Source organism: Manacus candei, unplaced genomic scaffold (genome assembly GCF_025592945.1).
Source record: "Manacus candei isolate 608988 ecotype Guabito, Panama unplaced genomic scaffold, ASM2559294v1 h1tg000086l, whole genome shotgun sequence".
Taxonomy (NCBI): Eukaryota; Metazoa; Chordata; class Aves; order Passeriformes; family Pipridae; genus Manacus; species Manacus candei.
In genome coordinates this window covers 6,882,084-6,901,932 of record NW_026138134.1, presented here as the reverse complement: position 1 = coordinate 6,901,932, position 19,849 = coordinate 6,882,084, and the positions used below count along the sequence as shown (strand labels likewise).

The 19,849-nt window shown below is 54.5% G+C and overlaps 1 protein-coding gene across 5 annotated transcripts in view; it reads right to left on the bottom strand.

Annotated features, from left to right (window-relative positions):
- Positions 1–302: 302 nt before the first annotated feature.
- The window catches only part of SIK3 (SIK family kinase 3), a 73,978-nt gene continuing 54,431 nt past the window's right edge, over positions 303–19,849 (bottom strand). For 2 of the 5 annotated variants that reach the window (XM_051812527.1, XM_051812528.1), the window contains exons 12-25: positions 19,449–19,602; positions 18,599–18,754; positions 17,974–18,044; positions 14,834–14,977; positions 11,392–11,542; positions 10,519–10,644; positions 10,115–10,200; positions 9,322–9,431; positions 8,311–8,668; positions 7,158–8,017; positions 3,450–3,613; positions 2,577–2,709; positions 2,289–2,456; positions 303–1,977 (exon numbers count right to left, since the gene is read on the bottom strand). In XM_051812527.1, coding sequence (XP_051668487.1) covers positions 2,299–2,456; positions 2,577–2,709; positions 3,450–3,613; positions 7,158–8,017; positions 8,311–8,668; positions 9,322–9,431; positions 10,115–10,200; positions 10,519–10,644; positions 11,392–11,542; positions 14,834–14,977; positions 17,974–18,044; positions 18,599–18,754; positions 19,449–19,602 — 2,671 coding nt within the window. In that variant the 3' untranslated portion in view covers positions 303–1,977; positions 2,289–2,298. The remainder of the gene's footprint in view (positions 1,978–2,288; positions 2,457–2,576; positions 2,710–3,449; positions 3,614–7,157; positions 8,018–8,310; positions 8,669–9,321; positions 9,432–10,114; positions 10,201–10,518; positions 10,645–11,391; positions 11,543–14,833; positions 14,978–17,973; positions 18,045–18,598; positions 18,755–19,448; positions 19,603–19,849) is intronic. The other 3 variants (XM_051812529.1, XM_051812530.1, XM_051812531.1) reach the window with 2 other exon arrangements.

Below are 19,849 nucleotides of genomic sequence, written 5' to 3'. Positions count from 1 at the left end.
CTCCTCCCAGATTCTACTCATTCCTGGGAAAGCCTGGCTGGGGAAGGAATTGCCCCACAGCAGGGTTTATCCGCAGGCATTTCCCCACACCCACGTCCTTCGCAGGATGAGTTGGGCTCTGCTGAGCTCTGGTGCTGCAGGAGGGCTGTGAGTGCCATGGGGGCTTTGGGAAACCCAACTAGCTGGAGCCCAGGGGAGGTGACAGCCCCAGGGATGGACTGGGGACACGGCACCTTCAAGCGCGGCCGCGCTGCCGCCCCTTGAGCTTTGGCGTTGAGCAACAAGGCAAACAAGAGCCCAGGGAAGATCATAATCATGGTTTTATTTGTTATGATCCCACTGTCCAACTAATTGACTAGTTGCAAGTGACCCACAAAAAAATGGACTGAAGATTTTACCGAAACTTTTTTTTTTCGTCTGTTCGTTTTGTTTTTAGTCCAACATAAATGAGGAAGGAAAAAAAAAAAATACTTCTGACATTTCCAAAAAACAGAAATAATAGCAAAGTATATTAATATACATTCAACATATACTGCGCGTATTGATTACTACAATACAAAGCCATGATAAAAAAAGTGTGATACTGCAGATGGCACGGTGAGCGCGGCCCCGCGGGGCGGCGGCTGCTGGGGGGGGCCGGCGACTCTCCCAGGATACAGTGTCATGTAAACAAAAGGAAAACAAACCCAAGGGACAGAGCAAAAAGGCTTTCAGTGTTTCCCACCCTTCCCGCCGGGCTCCCCGCGCCCCCTCCCCGAGCCCGCGGGTGCCGGGTGAGGAGCTTCCCTCCTCTCTGATTTTCGGGATTGCAGAGCCATTAGCGTTGTTTTCCCGGAGAAGGGGAGGCCGGGAAGAGGCACGGGTAAGGATAGCAAAGTCACCTCTGCTGTGCTGGTTTCACGCTTCCTTCTGTGCAAAGTCAGGAGGGCTGGGCTGATTTTTCCTTTAGTTTTATAAAATATTCCAGAAAAGTGTCAGTGAGAAGGATCTGAGCTGGAGCTTGTCAAGTCCCAAAGGCAAGGGTGACACCACGTGCTCCAGAGCCCCGGTGGGGGGGATTCCCGCTCTATCCACCAAGGAAAGGATGGAAAAGGGACAAAGAAGAGACCTCTGCACGTCCCAACTGTATAAGGAGAATTACCACTGTCGCCACTGGCACGAGAGAAAACCAGTCACAAGTACAATGTCGTTAAAAGAAATAAAATACTTTGAACAAAAGGTGCAAGTCACAATTCATATAGAACAGAATCTAGTTAAAAATTTCTCTCAAACAGAAATTCCTTTTGCCTTTTATTAATAACAATAATAATAAAACAACATTTACCAAAAAAAAACCCAATTCCTACGTGATCAGGAGGAGAAGCAAAGGAAACAAAGAAAAATTCGTCTGCCCTACATTAGCCAGAAAAAGAAAAAACCCCAAGTCGTGGCGGATTTGGAAAGAAGAGGGGGAGGAAGGGCAGGGAAGGGGTGATCCTGTCAGCACCCCGGCACACAAGAGGGAACAGAGCAGACAGAGATGAGACAAGAAGCGCATTGCACCAGGGTGGGAGCTCCTCGCACCGGCCGGAGCCCCAGGTGGGATGGGGAGGGCCCCAGGCTCAGCTCCCCCCAGTGCAGCGGGACAGAGGGGAAGGACAGCACAGGCTCCATCCAGGAGTGGCTCCAGTCCCCTTGGACTCCTCAGGGAGGCTCAGCCCCGGCAGTGACAGCCCCCAAGGCAGCCCCAGTGCCGAGGCTGCGCCGATCCTCCGCTGCCGCATCAGGCTCAGGTCTCTGGTTGTTCGGTGGTAGCTGGAGTTACAGGCAAGTGTGGCAGAAATTAAAGAACCCAAAGGAACACACTGGATGAGGTGAGGATGAGGAAAGGGGCCATGGTATTCCAGTTAGTCAGAAATACTACGGCAATTTGGCGCAATGCTGCTAGATACTGTTGGTTTAAAATGGACCTTTTCGTTTCAAAGCTGTACACAAACCCTGCAAGAGAGGAGAAACAGAGACGTCAGGAGACACCAGAATGGCAGTTCTGCTCCCACAGCCCTCCAGCACTCCCACTCCATTCCCAACCCTGTCCCAGGAGAGGGGCTTTGGAAACAGCACAGGCCTGGAAGGAGGGGTGTTTGCCCTGGGCAAACAGTGGACAGCAAACAGCCCCAGCACAGGAGCTCGGAGCTGATGGTCCCATCCCCAGCACTGGAGCAATGAACAGGGAAGGAGACCCATGGAAGCCAGGCCATAAAGGCAGCCTGAGAAGTATGTGGGAGAGAGGAGGACACATGGATACTCACTCCCTCCTGGTTACACCCCCGCCTGCTCCATCCCAAAGGGCACCTCCGGGTGCTTGTAGCTCAGCAGGACGTCCGTGATACACGTGGAGGGGTAACAGGAGGTGTTTAGGTGCTGGCTGCCGTCGCCCAGGTTGGGGTGCTCTTGACCTTCCAAACTCTCCCCACATTCTGCAAAGAAGAGGTGGCTTTGCAACACAGACCACGAGCTGGTCCTCTCAGCTCCCCACCAGACCCCGAGGAGCCCCCCACGCCCCCTGTGCCATGTCTGCAGCTTGCCCAGGGCCTCACCCTCGCTGTCCCTGTCGCGCAGCTGCTGACTGGTCATCAGCGACGACTGGCTGAGCACGGCGTCCGACATCCGAGCAGAGCTTAGTGCTTTTCCTGCCATTAAACTCATTCCAGGCAAGTTATCTAACTGCACCTGGGGAGAACACAGGACACACGTCAAGGGGGAACTGGGGAGAGGTGCCCCAGTTCCTCCCACCTGCACCCCAGCTCTCAGACAAGCTGACTGGGGAGCTTCTGCAAAACTTCAGTGAGGGTTCAGAAGGACAAGAACTGTGCATCAGGCACAGCTTGGGTGCAGCCAGTGTCCCCTCAACAGGAGAATGGACTGAACAGTCCAAATCCCTCTGAACTAACAGAATCACAGAATAGTTGGGATTGGAAGGGACTTCTGGAGATCATCTATCCAACCCCCCTGCCACGGCACAGTCATCTAGAGCACGTGACACAGGAACATGTCCAGGTGGGGTTTGAATGTCTCTGGAGAGAGAGACTCCACGCCCTCCCTGGGCAGCTGTTCCAGTCCTCTGCCACCCTCCCTGGAAAGTTCCTCCTCATGAGGAGGTGGAACTTCTTGTGTTTTAGTTTATGGCCATTACTCCTCGTCCCATCACTGAACCAGGGAAGCTGCCATTCTCATCTACAGCACAAGGCAGCTGTAGCAAAGCACACATCAAATTTGGGCAGGACAAAGTTCCCAGCACCCCAAACCTCCCAGGGAGTGGAGCAGTGAGGTCTGGGCTGCCATGACCAGCTCCTTCCCAGCCGGACCCAGGGCTGGGCTCGGTGTGTCTGCAGAGCCCCGTGTGACCAGAGCCAGGTCAGAGCCAGCCTGGGCTGTTTCACTGGAAGGGCCTTGGAGGCCAAGGCACCTACATAGGCATCATCACTGTTCTGGATGGTGTGATGTCTCTGCAGGGTCCTGGGCCGCGGGTGCTCGCTGGACGTGGGGCGCACGGGGTAGCCCAGCCCGTTGTGGTCAGGCAGCTGCATGGCTTGGCCAGGGGAGCTCCTGTCCATGCAGTTCCCTACGATGGACTCTTGAAAATCAGACAAGACAGGAAAACAACAGGTTAGTACAAGGGTCTGCACCTCCCAGCCACGTGTGCCACTGCAGAACCAGGGGGCTGAGATATGATGCCATGGACAAGTGCTCCCTGCTGGCAGAGCAGAGACAGGACCCCCGGCTGCTGTGGTGGGAATGGTGCAGCACCAGTGCCCCTGACTGCACCCTGGCAGGCTTCTCCCTACAGCATTAAGATCCCAATCCTAGCACTGGGATCAGGTCTACAAAAGCAGCCTAAAATTGGAGGGACAGGGGCAGGAGCACAGGAACCAGACCCCTTCCCACTGCCGCCTTCCCCTCAAGCCTGAGCTCGACCCCCATCCTGTGCTCATCGTTACACAAGAGCTGGGGGAGCCTCCAACACGGGATGTTCTAGCAGGGCCCCTTGGCAATTGTAAGCAACATAATCCTGCTGGAAGAGCTGGCCGGGATGTTCACTTTTATCAGATGACTTCTCCCTGCCCTCCCACAATCTGGCTGCAGGAGCACACGGGTGTTCTGCCTGGCAAAGTCCATCCGCGCTGCAAGCTCTTGTGACTGAGGGCAAAGGCCACATTCCTATCAGGCAAAGCCTCTCGTCATCAAGTACAAGATGTTTTGGATAAAGTCCTGAGCCATGGAGGAGCCTGTCATCGGGGCTGAGCACACAAACAGCTCGCTCAGCGCGGACCCCGCGGAGCACAAACACGGGACGTGGCTGTGAGCGCTGGGGAGCTGCCCCGAGGTGACACAGCTGCAGGTAGATCCCTCAGCCAGAGCTATCGGCTTTCCCAGGGCTTTGGCCAGTGGGAAGTGATCTCCTGCTGTGCTGGGACACTGTGCTGGGACACCACAGCACCCAGCTGGCACTGCAACTGCGAGGTGCCACTAAACTGCTCCCCAAAGGGATCTCATAGAATCACAGAATATCCTGAGTTGGAAGGGATCCACATGGATCACTGAAGTCCAGCTCCTGACCCTGCACAGGACAGTCTCAAATCTCTCCATAAATTCAGCAGGATCCAAATGAGACCCCATCCCATGTGCTCTCCATGCCACTCCCAGGCAAGTGAGCATGGATAGCACACTGCTCCCCATGCCCTTCCTCTATCAGGGAAATGGCATTCCTGCTGGAGCCCTGTCCCAGGCCAGTCAGAGATGCAGCTGGCCTCCCCCTTCCTTTGCACAACCATGGGGTTACGTGCGGTTAACAGTCAGCTTTCCCGGAAAAGCGAGAAGGAAAACATGAGGTAACAGATGTTGGCGGAGCAGTGCCACCCACACACTGCTCAGGATGCTGCTCCAACTGTGGGAGCAGTGGCTGGGGCCAGCAGCCCTGCTGCTCCCACTCCAGCTCCACAAACAGCCCCGGTACTGGGGGTGACGAGTCCCCCAAGCCCGGAATAGCTGGGACCCAAAAACCAGCCACACGCTTCCCAGTGCCAGCACTGCACCTCTGGGGATGCGGCTCAGGCCAAGGGGCAGACGCCCCGAATTCAGGCTCCCTTCCTTGCCCCAGCCCTGCAGAGCCTTTCATCCCCACATCCACAGGGAATGGCTCCTTTGTGTCAGTGTGGCATGTGACTCTGGCACGGCGGGCAGGGCCACCGCCAGCTCGGCTCCTCAGTGCCGGGGCAAGGCAGGTTTCCCATGGGCAGAACTCCCAGCCTGGGATGGCCACGCTGGAGCAAAACTGGAGCAGGGCTGCTCACAGGCAGTTTAGTCACATCCCAAGCGGATCTGGTCGACTCTCACGGTCCCTGGCTGCCATCTCTGGCAGATGCTCCCTGGACAGCCAGGGCTTTGTGATCAGCAGCAACATGCTCCCAGGGAAGCTCAGCCACTGAGAAGCTACACCCTGCTCTAGGGAAAACACATTTGGAGAGCTGGGGCAGGGAGAGAAGGTACTACCCGTTCAAGAAAAGCTGCAGCCTCGTAACGCATTCTAGGAAAAATAGTGGGAAAACCCAGAGACATCAGATTTGGTGTAGGTCAATAGTGAGAAAACCCAGGGATGTAGGATTTGGTGCAGGTAAGGGTCCCTGGACAGCTTTGAGGCAACTCTGCCTGGACCCAAAGTGGTGCAGGCCTGAGTCCAAGTGGGTTATGGAGGCCTTGAGGAAAGTGGTACAAGCAGTTGCATCCCAAGACATAGTTTACTACGTGATCACTCCAAACAACCCTGTCAGAAGGGCTTACACAAACATATTTGTAAACATTTACTTGCCTTTACTCATTTACAAGGCCTTGTAGTCTAAAGTCCTGTTCCTTGTGTAACCAGCAGTGTGGGTGTAGAGATTTGGCTTCTGACTTCACCAAACCTTGTTGTCCATCTAATGGGCTATGGTGGCAAGATGCAACTCATGATTTGGTACCAAAAGCCCCTCCAGAGCTTCCCACCTCCACTGAACCTGGGGCAACTCCCTCAACTCATGCTCCAAGCACAGCAGGGAAATGGAGCTCTGAGAGCAAACACATCGGTAATTCAGAATTTAGGAGGATTTCAGAACAGCCCTGCCTTGTCCCTGCCCCCCGCCCACGCTCTGGGGGGTCAGGGCTTGGCAGCCCCACTCAGACCTCTGAGCCAGCCTGTTCCAGCCCGGTACTTTCCCAACAAACCCGTGCTGTGTCCCCAAACAAAGCTGGGCCTCCTGTGCCCTGGACACGGCTCCTCCGCAATAGGGCCCTCGGTGCCAAGGGCAAGCTGGTGGCTCCAGCCCAGCACCCCCAGTCCTGCAGGGAATACTGATCTGCCTGCTCAGCCTCTCCTGAAAGCCCTCTTAGTGAGGGGCTCGGAGGGTGTTTTTCCTGCAGAGGAGCCTGGAATTACAGCTCAGGCAGGAATTCTCTGACAGCACAGCGCTGCCAGCAGAGCCACTGAGGAGCAAAGGCGCAGCTGCTTCCAAGGAGCAGGAAAGGTCTTCAGAAACAAATGGCAAGTTTAAACTCATTTTCTCCAGAATTCACCCTTTCCAGTTCAAGCAAGGATAGAATCTCGCTGCTGCTTCCCAAGTGCCAGAGAGGCTGCAAGGCCACCTGAGCCACAGGACACTGACCAGCACTGTTACTGTGTGGGTTTGGGGCAGCTTTAGCAGTGCCTGGACTCGAGGGTCTGTGCTTAAGAGCAGGAATACATGGACACACTGCTACAGTTCGGGGTGTGCTAGCAGCTGAACTCTTCCTATCCTGTGTTTACAAGGAATGGGGAACATCACCAGCAAGAATAAATCCATAGCCAGCACACAGCATCCCTGAAAAGATGGTGGCACACTGGGGCCTGGGCTTTACCTGCTTGCAGAAGTAGGCCAAATTCCTAAGGGAAGCAGCCAGTTGGGTTCCCTCCTTACTCAACCCTGTTTATTACAGAGGCTGTGCCTGCCATTTACTTAAGGCCACAAAAGCCAAAAAGAATGTCAGTAATTCCATGCTGTGCAAAACATGTCAGGAAACCCTTGCCGTGCCGGGCGGGGCAGTGTCCTGGGCAGGGACATGGCCGGCACGGGTGGACACTGGCCTGCACGGGCAGCAGGAAGCCTTACCTCTGCTGGGCACCTTATTCCTGAATCCGGGTGCGGGCTGATGCCTGTACTGGTGCGTTCCCAGCTCCTGCGCGGGATTAGCAGTTCCTAGCAAAGATTCGGGGTCCCCGTGCCCTCCTGCGTTTACAAGCAGAGGGGTCTCGTGGCAACCTTTGGTCAATGTGTTTGAACTCTTACTGTCAGGAAAGCTGTCCCTGTTTCCCTCGCAGGCGCAGTCCTCCTCCATGCTCTCCGAGTGGAACAGGGCTGGCTGGTGTCCGTATCCCTGCGGCGGCGGCACGGACGCAGGGACCTGCTGGATACATTCTTGCGCCCTGATTTTTAAGAGATGCTGGGGGCTGTTCTGGGGGTGGTACGTGTCAGCACTCTGATAAGGCAAAGACAACGACTGGCGCTCCGAGAGGTTCTGTCCCACGCTGGTGCCCATATTCCCAGCATCCCCTTGACTCATATGCCTGAACAACTCTTGGAATTCTTGCTGCTGCTGCTGCTGCTGCCGCCGTTTGATGAGCTGTGCAAATTCTGCCTGGGGCAGCCGCATGTCCGTGTGCCCCGTGAGCGAGTGCCGGGGGGAAAGCAGTCCCTGGAGGATGTGCGGTACCTGCTGGTGTCGGCTGTAGTCGGGAGGTGTTGGGGACAACAGTGCCTGCTGTAGTGCCGATGCCGTGTAGTGCTGCTGCTGCTGATGTGCGTTTTGAGGGAAACTGGGATACTGGTCAAGCTGCGGGACCTTCAGAGCTTGCTGAGCTGGAGGGAACCCGACTCCTCCCGACGGGCTGTAGTTGCTGGGGGAAACGCGGGGCTGCTCCGGGAACAGGTGGGGGTGTAAGTGCACCTGGTCATAGTTGGCGGGGGGATACCTGTTCACGTTCAAGGAAAAGGACGAGTGACTGCACTGCAGTGGCCCAGCACGCCAGGCTGCCCGCCCTGCTCAGCAGGCAGCCCGAGGGGCTTCCTCAGGCACGTGGCAGAGCAGCCCTGCAGAGCCCTGGCCCGGCTCAGGAACTCCTTCCGAAGGGCGGGGAGGGAGCGAGCCCCCCAAAACCAGCACAGCACGGCCCGGGCTGGCAAGGACACTGCATCTTATCCCGAGACACCCCCTCCCTGTTCCCCACCCCGCTCCCCGGGCCGGGAGCAGGCAGGGAGGCCTCACCTGTGCGACTCGGCGCTGTCGGCGCTGAGCTGCTTGGACAGCTGCCGGTGGCCGTAGCTGAGGGAGGCCATCAGGTTGGCGCGGTGCTGCATCTGGATCTGGCTGGCGCTGGGGCTCAGGGACATTCCCCGCGCGTGGGACGCCAGGCCCTGCCCGCCCACGGGGGCTCCGGGCAGGAGGCTGCTGCCCACCATGTCGCCGGGCTCCTGCACTTGGATTGTGACCTGCTGAGGCTGCGACTGCTGCTGCAGGCCCAGGCACGTCAGCCCCATGGCTGGAGGGGGGGAACAGTTACCGGACTGCGGGAAGATTGTGTTGTGGGATGGCATCCCTTGGAACTGGGACTGGGAGGCAGCACCTACAAGGAACAAAGACCCTCAGCACTCCCGTCAGCCCATGGTGAGGCTTGGGAGAGAGATCTGCTCTTCGTCCCTGGAAGTGTTCAAGGCCAGGCTGGATGGAGCTCTGAGCAGCCTGGTTTAATGGAAGGTGTTCCTGCCCATGGCAGGGGGCTGGAATGAGATAATCTTTAAGGTCCCATCCAACCCAAACCAGGCTATGAAACTATGATTCACTCTATGATTCTGGGCCATGCTGGGAGCCCAGTACGTGTCTGTGGGGGTGAGGAGTGAGGCTCCTGAGTGCTCTGTCATGCTGTGCCAGTGTGCAAAGGTCACAGCGAGAGCCCCTTGCACAGAAACAGAAACTCAGCAGAGCTGACAGTGATTTGCATAAACCCAAGAATATCAGCCCTTCCTCCCCACCCCCAGGAGTGATAAGTAAGGATCTTGTGACAAGAAACCCAACAGCACATTCCAGCTGGCAGCTCCTCTTGAGCTCTCGATAACACCAGCCCTTGCTGCCAGATGGAGAATCTTTTACATCATCAGCAAACTGTGCAGCGCCTGGGCCGTGGGGGACTCAGGCCCTGGCACCCCCACACTGCTTCCCTGAGGTTTGAGGGACCACAGAGCCCTGCCAGGGGCCCACCCAGCTCCCAGGACTGCTTACCATGGGGCTGGAGCACACTGCTGCTCACGGGGGGTGGGCTGCTGTTGGGTTGCCTGAAGAGGTGGTTGTTGGGGTGGTTCGGGGGCGGGCTGGATGGCTGGATCCGTAACCTACGCAGGGAAACAAGCACCTTCTCATCATGCCTGCTCCTTGTTAAGATTCCTTCTCAACTGTGAGAGCTGACGCCAAATGCTGCACGTCTCGTTCTAAATAAACACCTCAAAGCCCTTGTTGGGGATCCCAAGCTCTGTGCAGCTTGTCTTCTCTTCCGAGAGCCACCTGCCTTGTCCAAATTACACAGGGAGTGAGCATGACCTGGTGACTACAACAGAAAACTGGGGACAAGGACACCCCAGGCTCAGCTCCTGACTCACTGTGTGCAGTGACACACGCTGCTCTCCTTTCCCATAACTCAGCCTGCCTCACCCACAGGTCAGGGTGCTGAGGGCAAAGACAGTGACCTCACTGAGGGCCTGGAGAGGTGTGAGACATGCAGGAGGCATGAGAGAGCCCAGCTGCTGAAGTGGCATCTTCAAGCCACTCAAAAGGCAGGACTGTCAGTCCCCTGCTCAAAGCAGATCTGTGCCTTTGAATCATGTTTCTCTGCTTCTAAAATCCTTCTGACAGAATCCAGCTCAAAGGATCAGGCATGTTCACCTGGGAACTGGCTGTGCCAGTCTCACTTCATAAACCTCCAACTCAGCCTGGCCTCTCCTGTGTGTGTCAGCTCATCCCCAGGTCTGAGTAAGAGTAAAACCCACTCCCCAGAGTGTTTCTAAAGTCATTTCTTTACCTCTGAAGCTGGTGAGTGAGCAGAGCTGGCTGGTTTTCACATGGAGCTTGCAAGGGTGGAGATGGCTGTGGAGGTCGGATACAGTCCTGAACCAGGCACCACAAGAAAACAAAAAGTGTTTGCAGTCAATGTTTCAGTTAGTAAATTTAGAAACATTGCTGGGTGAAGCAGGATGTAACCAGATGCACTGAATTTCAGTCCCTCACTGCAGCCCTGGCTACCACAGCTACCACAGCAGCTGTGCAAACATCTCTGCTGAAATCCTTCAGGCTTGGTCTTGCTACAGCAAGCCCAGCAAAAACTGCCCTCCCTCAATCCCCCCGGGACCCGCTCACGAGTTGTGTCTGCAGCAAAGCAGGAAAACACAGCTAAGCCTTCAGCAGCTCTGGCTCGAGCTCCAGTACCTGAATCTGCTGATGAAGAATCTGATGGTGCTGCTCCTGCTGGTACAACATGTGCTGCTGCTGCGTCTTCTCCAGCGTCCTCTCGTCCATGTGCCCACCGTACATCTTCTGGAGCTGCTCACACTCCTGCAAGGAACCAGCACGTTCTGGAAATGACCTTCTCGTGCACACTCACTGCTGTGCAAAAAGGCACGCTCTGCATCCCACCCCTCCGAAAAAAAGCTGGCAAAAAAAGCCTAATCCATTTAATTTGACAGAATCAGGTGTGCAATAACGTGGCAAGACAACAGAAAAGCACTGGGTGCATGTGACACCGAGCTGGCACCGTTGTGTTCCCTTAGTGCAGGCAACAAGCTCTGGTAATGACACTTCAAGGTGAGGAGAGAATCTCATTTCTATCATGCTGCAAGGGGAAAGGCCTGTCCTGGGGCCAAATCCTGCTCCAGCCATCGGCAAGATGTGCCTGGCTGTGCAGGGAGTATCACACAACACACTCCAAACTGCGGTGGCTGGAGCTGTCCTTCCCTGGGACACCCTGGAACAGCCCCAATACTGCTGCCACAGAGAATGTGACAGAGGGCAGCTGCAGTCCTGGTGGGCCCTGCAAGAGCAGGCAGGACACACACGAGTGGGCACAGCATGACATTTCCTCCCCAAAAAGAGGGGGGTGGAAGCTGCCCAGCTCCCCAGCTGCAGGTGAACCGCCTGTATGCTCAGAGAACACTCAGGGAACAGCCCCTCGGGTGGGAAGTCCCCACTGTGTCCCCTCAGCCTTTAACATAAAGATTCCGCCTTTTCCTTCCCGAAGCAGCAAGGCCGAGGCAATAAAAAGCCCTTGCAGTGGCTCTTTTGAGCCCCCTGCCCCTCTCTCACCTGCTGGAGCTGTTTGATGCTGCTGTTGTTGCCCATCTTCTCCAGGTGGGCTTTGAAAGCCTGGATGCTGGCAGCACCGTCGGAGAAGCGCCGCACCGGGGAGAAGCGCTCGGTGGGGAGGTGCAGGGTGTTGGAGTCCTTGTAAATAGAGCTGAACATGGGGAAGGGGGTTAGTGGCACCAGTCAAAAAACAAACTCCAGTACACAGCCACTTCACTTCCACCAGCTGTGCCAAGTTCTACCTGCCCACTGACACAGAATAAACTGTGGTTTAGAAGGAGAAATAAAGTGCCACCATCACCTTGAGGAGGAAGCAGGATCACTGAGTATCCTTGGTGTCTGGGCAGGTAAACGTGCTTTATGTTGGAGACAACTCAGCCACAAATGAGATTCCAGATGGGCAGCAACTCACTGTCCATCCAGACAGATGGATCTATCCCTCAGATGGAAAAGGTTTATAGAAACCACTCAGCATCCTAAAAAGCTAAAATTCAGCAGTTCAGTAGCCACTTCCTGAGTCTTCCAGCTCCCCTGACTACACTTGATGTCTGTGGAAAACAGGAATGGCATATGGAGAGAGAGAAGCCTGATGTGTTCTGCAGCTCCAAAGAGGAAGGGAGGCTGGCATCCATGCTTAGGGATCCCCTGAATTAAAAAGGGGATGGGAAGGGAACTCTGCACTTGGGGGAAATCCTTCTCACTTAACACCCAGAGCCTCCCTGTCACCTGGATGCCCTGCATTGGGCACATCTCAAAGGTAGACACAGCCAGTACTGAGGCAACTGTGCCCAAGGCACCACAAGCAATTTCCCTTCTCAATGAGGTTTCTTCACCATCAGAGGGAGCCAGATTTTTTTCAGGAGCTGTTTTCTCCCAAGGTTGGGGCTCCCCATTACCACTGAGCTCCTCTGCCCTGCCATTAGGTGCCACCTGTATTATCACAATATTATTAGGTGCCACAATGTTATCACAAGCAAAGATAACTTTACATACACACATCACAATGTGCATCACAACAAACAGATGGGTTTCTCTGCCTGCCCTCATGGCTTCTGGGCAAAGGCTCTCTAGAGAACCTGGTTTCTGTGCAAATCAGAATCACAGAACGGTTTGGGTTGGGAGGGACCTTAGAGCTCATCCAGTCCCACCCCCTGCCATGGGCAGGGACACCTCCCACTAGCCCAGGTTGCTCCAAGCCCTGTCCAACCTGGCCTTGGACACTTCCAGGGCTGGGGCAGCCACAGCTTCTCTGGGCAACCTGTGCCAGGGCCTCCCCACCCTCACAGGGAAGAATTTCTTCCATAAGTAAAGAATTTCTTCTGTAAAGATTCTGTAAATGCTGCCTACAGAACCCAGCAAGTAATACCTAATGCACAGGCTCCAGTAGTAGCCTTTGCCTGAGAGAAGGTTGTGGAGACATGGTCTTTACAGCACCTTTGACACCAAACCCAGCAAGAGCCCACTTGGCTGCACCTGGACTGGTCCTTAACTCCAGTGCCCATCCAAGGCCTGTTCCAGGCTCCCTTTTATCAGAGAGTGATCAATGCTGGACCCCTTCCAGCACACTGGGTTCAGTTTTGTCACTGTCTCTGCCTTAGCAGGATGCACTGCAGTTTCTGTAGATCACACACAACCTTCTTCCAAGGACAGAGCTGTGCTCCTGCCTTTTGATGCCATCCCATCCATTTTCCTGATCCATTTGTTCTCCTGTTGCATTGATGGAAAGCAGAAGCTACAGATAAAATCAAGGTGCTGAGGTTCTGAAGGTTGTGTGGCCAAGGCAGAACAGCTGCACTGCCCAGTACAGTTGCTGTACTTCAATTTGGCTTCCAGATACTTCAACGTGACCAAAATTGGGGGCTACATAAGAAAATATAAGATGGCTTAAAAGAGGTTAAGGGCTAAAATAAAACCCATCTGCCATTCAACAACGGGGTTTATTTACACGATGACACAAGACTGGTAATTCCTGTGCCAGGTATGTCTTGGACTCAATGTGGGACACTCTGTTTAGGCCATGGTCAGACGAAATTTCCGTGATTTCACAGGAAAAACACAAGCCAGGCTCACAGCATGTTATGACACCGAGGGTGGAAAGTGCAGATACCACCCTGCTCATGATGCAACGGCCTCAGGACTCCGGATCCAAGTGGCAGAGGTGACACCAACGTTATTTACAGGGTAAATGTGTTTTAAGTCTTGTAAAAATTCCGCTCCTTTCCCTGTGTGAGGGACCTGGCTTACCTTGAGGATTTGCAGCAATCCTGAAAGCAGGACACAGCACATTCCGGTTGTTTTGCAAGCTGCTCTCCTCTTCCTATCAAGCTGTGGCCCTAGAAATCTTTCCCCTCCTGCTCTTCCCATCCCCCAGGCACCTCTGAGGGAGTAACTTCAGGGCAGAGAGGTGCTTATCTTGGTTTTCAGGAGCTCCAGCGTGGCACTAGCACTGCCTCAGTCTGCTCAGAGTTCACCTGTCCCTGCTGATTACATCAGTGCTCAGCTCAGCAGGTTTCTGGCTACAATAAAAAGGGCTTTGTCAAGCCTGCCAGTGTGAGCTGCCTGAGGGGCTGGACACCAGCACCAGCCTGGCCTGACAGCCACTGCTTTCCCAACAGGCAGCACACTCCAGTGTGCAGCTGGTTTGCTCCCGGCACAGAGGGTTCAGAGCACTTTTGAGCATTTTTATAAGAGGGTTTTTTTTATTAAGAGGTTCTTAAGCTCCCTCTGGAGCATTAGCATCTCCGGTTTGCTGCTGTGACAAGGACTCAGTCACATTAACACCTCTCCTTCAGGAGTGTCCCTCCCACACATTCTGAGTCTGTTTAGATCCAATCCCACAGTTCCCCCTTTCCCAGACACTGATTGTTTTTCTCTTACCACCCCAGCTTCCTTTCCCCACATCATTCCCACCAAGGGTTCAGATTAGAAACAAAATGACTCTTGAGGAGCTTTGCAAAGAGACTTTGCAGTCAGAACACACAACTCTGGTGCAGAACAGTGAGGGTTTTAAGCCCTGGTGTGGGTGACTTGGTGTAATCTTTTGCTTGTATCTGCCTCCAAAAAACATTCTGTAGCAAATTTGCTACTTTGACACTAACATTACAACAGGGAAAAGCTTTCCTTTAAAACAACAGCTTATTCCCAACCTTTCTGTGATGGCAGCCATTCCCAGAAAGCATCTCCAGCCACAAAAATGGGACTGGAGGGAAGAGCCAGCCAATTCCTGCTCGCCCCTGCAGGCAGGGAGCCTGTGCCAGCGCGGAACTCACGGCCCCAGCACGGCCAGACACCCTCTGCTCTGTGGGTCTGCTCTTCATCCCTACTCCTCCTCCTCCTCCTCACCCCTCCCTGCCAGGCAGGATGTCCTCAGAGCTCCGTTCTGGATGCCAGCTGACAGGGTTCCTGGCCCAAAGCTGCCCGGCCGGCCGGTGCCGTTACTCACCGGTGCTGGTCGGGTCCCAGGTGTGGAGCCCAAGCCCGGGGTCGGAAGGACTGCTGTCCTAGCTGCCTCTGCAAGTCTGGAGGGATTTCAGCTGTAGGGTTGGTCATGGCCAGAGTGTGCCTTTTTGACCTATTTGCCAAGTATCTGCAACAAGCGGGAGCACATTTTATAAGAGACTGATGGGAGTACTCCAAAAACAGGGAGCGTTAGATAATCCAAAGAAAACGGGAAGGAAGAAGCTTCTGCAGTGCTCAGAACACGCCATGGGCACGCTGCCCATGCCTGTCACAGCACTGGGTTGTCAGTGCCTAGGGGACAAGTGTAGTTTCAGTTGCTGGTGCTCCAGCCTCGGAAGGAAAGAGGAGCCATTCGCTCTTCCCAGCAGGAAAGCCACGTTGCTGGTATATCCCTTTGGGAATACCCAGGTGACTGCCTGCCCTCAGTAGGCATTCCCTCCACTGGAGCAGGTCTGCCTCCCTCTCCCAAGGCCCCAGTGTGCCCATGGGAGCCAAGACAGATGATAACCCAGCAAGAGCCGGGCAGAGAGCAGGCACAGAGCGAAGCAGCTGCACCTTCCAGGGTGGTCTTTGCACCCCAGATCCCGCAGGGAAGGGTGCAGGGGGGACACCCCAGCAGAGATCGGGGTGGGCAGAGCCTGGGGCTGCCCGAGGAGCACGAGGAAGGGCTGAGGCTGAGGAAGGGCTGGTGCCAGCCCGGTCCAAGTGCGCCATCTAGTCCCTGCTCCGCTCCAGGGAGTCGGGAACCGCGTGGGATGCACAGCAAATGAGATCCCGAGCAGTGAGAGAGTCCCTGGGCTTGCCTCTTACCACAGCTGGGAGGCAACGGCTTGAAGGAAAGCCCCCTCTGCACTGGGAAAGAGCTGCAGGTCTCCTGCAAACCCCCCAAAGACTGGGCGTGCGGAACTCGGAGCCTCTGCTCCGACGAGGATGTGAGGAAGGGCCACACAGCGCTGAGAGCCACTGCCCTGCCCTGCTGCTCCTGGCACAGCCCTGCCCAGGGCAGCCGGGGTGTGGGCCAGCAGAGAGCAGGTGAAGCCCCTGCCCAGGTTGCCCTGGGGGTGAGGAGGGGGCTGGGGCTCCCTCCCAGAGCTGTTCCCACTCAAGGCCAGGAGGGATGAACGCCCCTGTACGAACTCAACTCCTTCTGCTCCTGTGAACCAGCAGTGAGGTGGTAACCGGGCCAAAGACCACTTGGCCAGTGACACCTGGAAATTCTCACCTTTGCTCTTGTCCCCTGCAGCTCCCACTGTGAAGCAGAAAGAGCAGCAAGCAGTACAGTTGTTGCCTTGCCCAAACCCAGCCTCTCTTTGCTACTGAAGCCACTTAAGCAGAAGAAGCAGGTTAAGAGCGCTGTGGTGCCCCGCCAAAGCCTGTGCCATTAGCTGTTTAAGAATCATTTGATGCAGATGGGGAAAGTTTCCCAAAGAGCTTTGCTGCTGTGGTTTGCTAAGATCATTTTATTTCAGCCCTCCAGGGAACAATCCAATCATGAGCTCTAACAGCGTTTCGGGTGGAAGAAAGTTTCCCAAAGCTCAAAGGAGATGTGACTGTTCCCTGGAACAGAGAGAAGACCTACGCTCTGCTTTCAAGGTCAGATTAAGGAGGGCAAAAGCTGCTCACTGGTGGCTGCAAACAGAGTATTTGGGGCAGCGTTCTGAGAAGCTAAATATTTGCATCTGTCCATTATGGTAATGCTATTTACCCTTCTCTGATGACTACTGACATGTTGCAACACAAGGGGTGGAGAGCAAGTTAACACACAACCTGGATGGTGCTTTTTCAAGGCCATCTGGTGGAAGAAGAAGATGTGCTGTGAAAGGACTAAAGGCAGCACTGTCGAGAGCAGCAGTGACCTCTTGGTCCAAGGGGATTTGGCTTCCAGTGGGATCTGAACATTTCAGTGCCTTGCAACCTACAAAATGCTGGATGGAGGTTTCAAAATGTTTCTAGCTGAGCTAATGCTTTAAAGGCTCAACCGAAACCTCTGGGTTTAGAGCAGTGAAAATCTGCCCAGGTAAGATGTTCAGGCATCCCCTTGCCAAGAATGAGATTTATCTGGTTTGCACAGAAAGACTGCCAGCTGTCTGAGGACATTATGGGCCCTAAATTACAACTTTTAATGACTACCGAGGCTATTATTGATGCTAAAAGTAGACATTCTAAGCTCAGGTAGGCAAAAGGAATTTCAGTGCACAGTCTGTCACTGCTCAGACTTCCTCTGGAGCACCAAGAGGAGCAGAGCTGGCCAAGGCTCTGGAGTATGACCTGCACCCACCCCAGTGTCATTCTGTCTGTAACAATCCCCAGTCTGAACCCTTCTGAGCCCCTGAAGAACCCCTCCCTCACTCAGGTGCTGGCCTGTACAAAGCAGGGGATCCAGAAAGCTCTTCAAGGTAAGAAGCAGGAGCACCCACCACACATAGTGCACCAGCTGGTTAGCAGAGAACTATGCAAAAGCTACTAAGAAAATGTTAGTGAGGCCATGGTTAGTGTGTTCATGGACTGAGAAAGTACAAGCATATTCTATCCCCTTCCTACTACATGTTTGGAGCAGACACAGAGAACAGAAGTTCCCAGCCTGAGAGCTCATAATCCTTTCCTTATTGGAGCAGGCTATTTTAAGGCCTAATGCTAAAATTAGCAGCTAGAGGTACCCGTATTTCCAGCAAGCTCACTTTGTTTGAGGCATCAGAGTTGGATGTTTACTGCATGTCTTGATACAAAAGCTGCACTGGCACCCAAGGCCACAGAGGAGATCCTCCCACCTCCAGCACTCAGCAGGGAGCGGGAATCCCTCAGCACTCACTTGGCAGGTTAGTGTGGATTGCATGCTGCTGCACACTAAGCAAAGGAATTTAGCAGTTCCAAGAGCTTCTGGAGAACCTACTGCTCAATCAGCTACCCATTTCAGGGGAATCCAGCTTTGTAAGCACCCAGTAGTGCCAGAGGAGCAATTGCCTGCAGTAATCAACACCCACAGGAACAGGAGAAGTGTTGAGCTTTCGCTGTAAGCAAGTTTGGTGCCCTGGTGAGGTTGCTGTGTCTGAATTCAGCTGTGGAACACCCCAGGGTGAGCCTCATGGAGGTAGGAAGGGCAAACGTTAACAGAGTGGGAGTTACCTCTGCACAGCTTCCTGATCTGGCTCCCCATCAGAGCTCTCCTCATCCACAGGGGTGACAGCTGGGACAGCCTGTGGAGAGAAGAGAAGCCACAGTTCTAAAGGACAGCCAGCACAGTCCCATCCACTGAGGGGACACCTGACCTTCCCAAAGGAGCTCTTGCAGGGCTGTGTGTTGGCTCCTCTGCAGCACCAAAGAAACTCGGTCAAGAACCTCTTCCAACATTCCCTCCCCAGTCAAACTGCCTGTACAAGGTTGCTGCTACATGGAAAATTCATTGATACAGATGCACCGAGGAAGAAAGAACATCCATGAATGCCCAAGACAAACACTTCAGTTTCTCCATGGCATCAGCAAAGGAGAAGAAAAGCAATCATTAAAAAAATGCATAAACACTGTCAATTCCAGAGAGGAACACCATCTTGGCTGCCAGATATCAGAGAGCACAGCAACTCTCCTGCATGGGGATAGAGCACCCCACTGCTCCAGAGCAGGGGAACCCTTGGAAGCAAGCAGGCACATCCTACACGCGGAGTCTGCTGTGACCTGGACACAGTCACCTCTGCCTGCAGGAGGAGATATTTTTAAGCACACCCCCATTCTCCCCTGTCCCTTTGGTACTCACTGGCGTCATGGTGACGAGCGGGGAGGGGCCCCGGGGCCGCTTGAGCAGCTGCTGTGCGTGCAGCTGGATGTTGGCCCCGCCGTCCGACGCCCGCCGGCCCAGCGGGCCCATCCCGTTGAGCAGCTGCAGGGTGGGGGGCTGCAGCAGGGACTGCTCCTGGGGACACAGACAGCCCAGTCACCCACCCCGAACCAGACCCCAAGGTCACAAACCAGACACGGGCAGAAGAGAAGCCTCCTGGGCTTCAGGAATGTCACCGACATGTCGGGTGATGTGGGGCAGCGGGTGATGTGGGGCAGCGAGAGGCAGTGTCAGTGGAGGAGCAGGGTTTAACTCTCCATCTCCCTGCACGCTGCTTTAGCTGCCAGCCTGCAACCTGCAGCTCAAAGCCAGGCAGCACAGTCCTATTCCTCCCCAGCCCACTAATTAATCTCATATTGCACTGTTCTTTCGTTCTTCAGCTTTTCCATAGAATGACAGAAACCCAGAACGATTTAGGCTGGAAGGAAGCTTAAAGGTCATTTTGTTCCAACCCCCTGCCATGGGCAGGGACACCTTCCACCAGATGAGGTTGCTCAGAGCTCCATCCAACCTGGCTTTGAACAATTCCAGGGATGGGGCAGCTACAGCTTCTCTGGGCAACCTGTGCCAGGGCCTCACCACTCTTACAGTGAAGAATTTGTTCCTAATATCTAATCTAAACCTACACTCAAGAACCAATTGGAGTCCTACCTAAAGAGAGTAAATCTTGAGGCTTCTGGACTCCAAGGAACTGGCAAACAGAGCGAGCACAAACACCCCCCCAGCCTGGCAGGGCACAGAGCACAGCAGGGAGCACAGTGGGCACTACCTTGTACTCCAGCTGCCCCGTGGGCTGCAGGTTCTGCCTGGGCAGCACATTGTGCATGAAGTTCACATTCGGGGTCACCTGCAGGAACGGAGCCTGAGGAGTGACACGGGGGAAGCCGGGCAGGAGCTTCTGCAGATCTTCCATGACTTCCGTCCTGTGCAATCACATTCAGAGAGGTGAATTAGCCATGATGGGAGGAAAACCCCTCACAGACCCAGTACACACAGCTTCCCTTCACAAAAAGCTTCTTATTGCTCTGGAAAATGGTCACACAGATCAGCCAAGTCACTCGTGGGTTTTCGTTTGTTCCTTTTCCCCCTCCATGCTGAGATTGGCCAGAACTAGCTCTTGGCATTAACCTTGATGGCACTTATCACAAAACCTTCACCTTGGACATGACA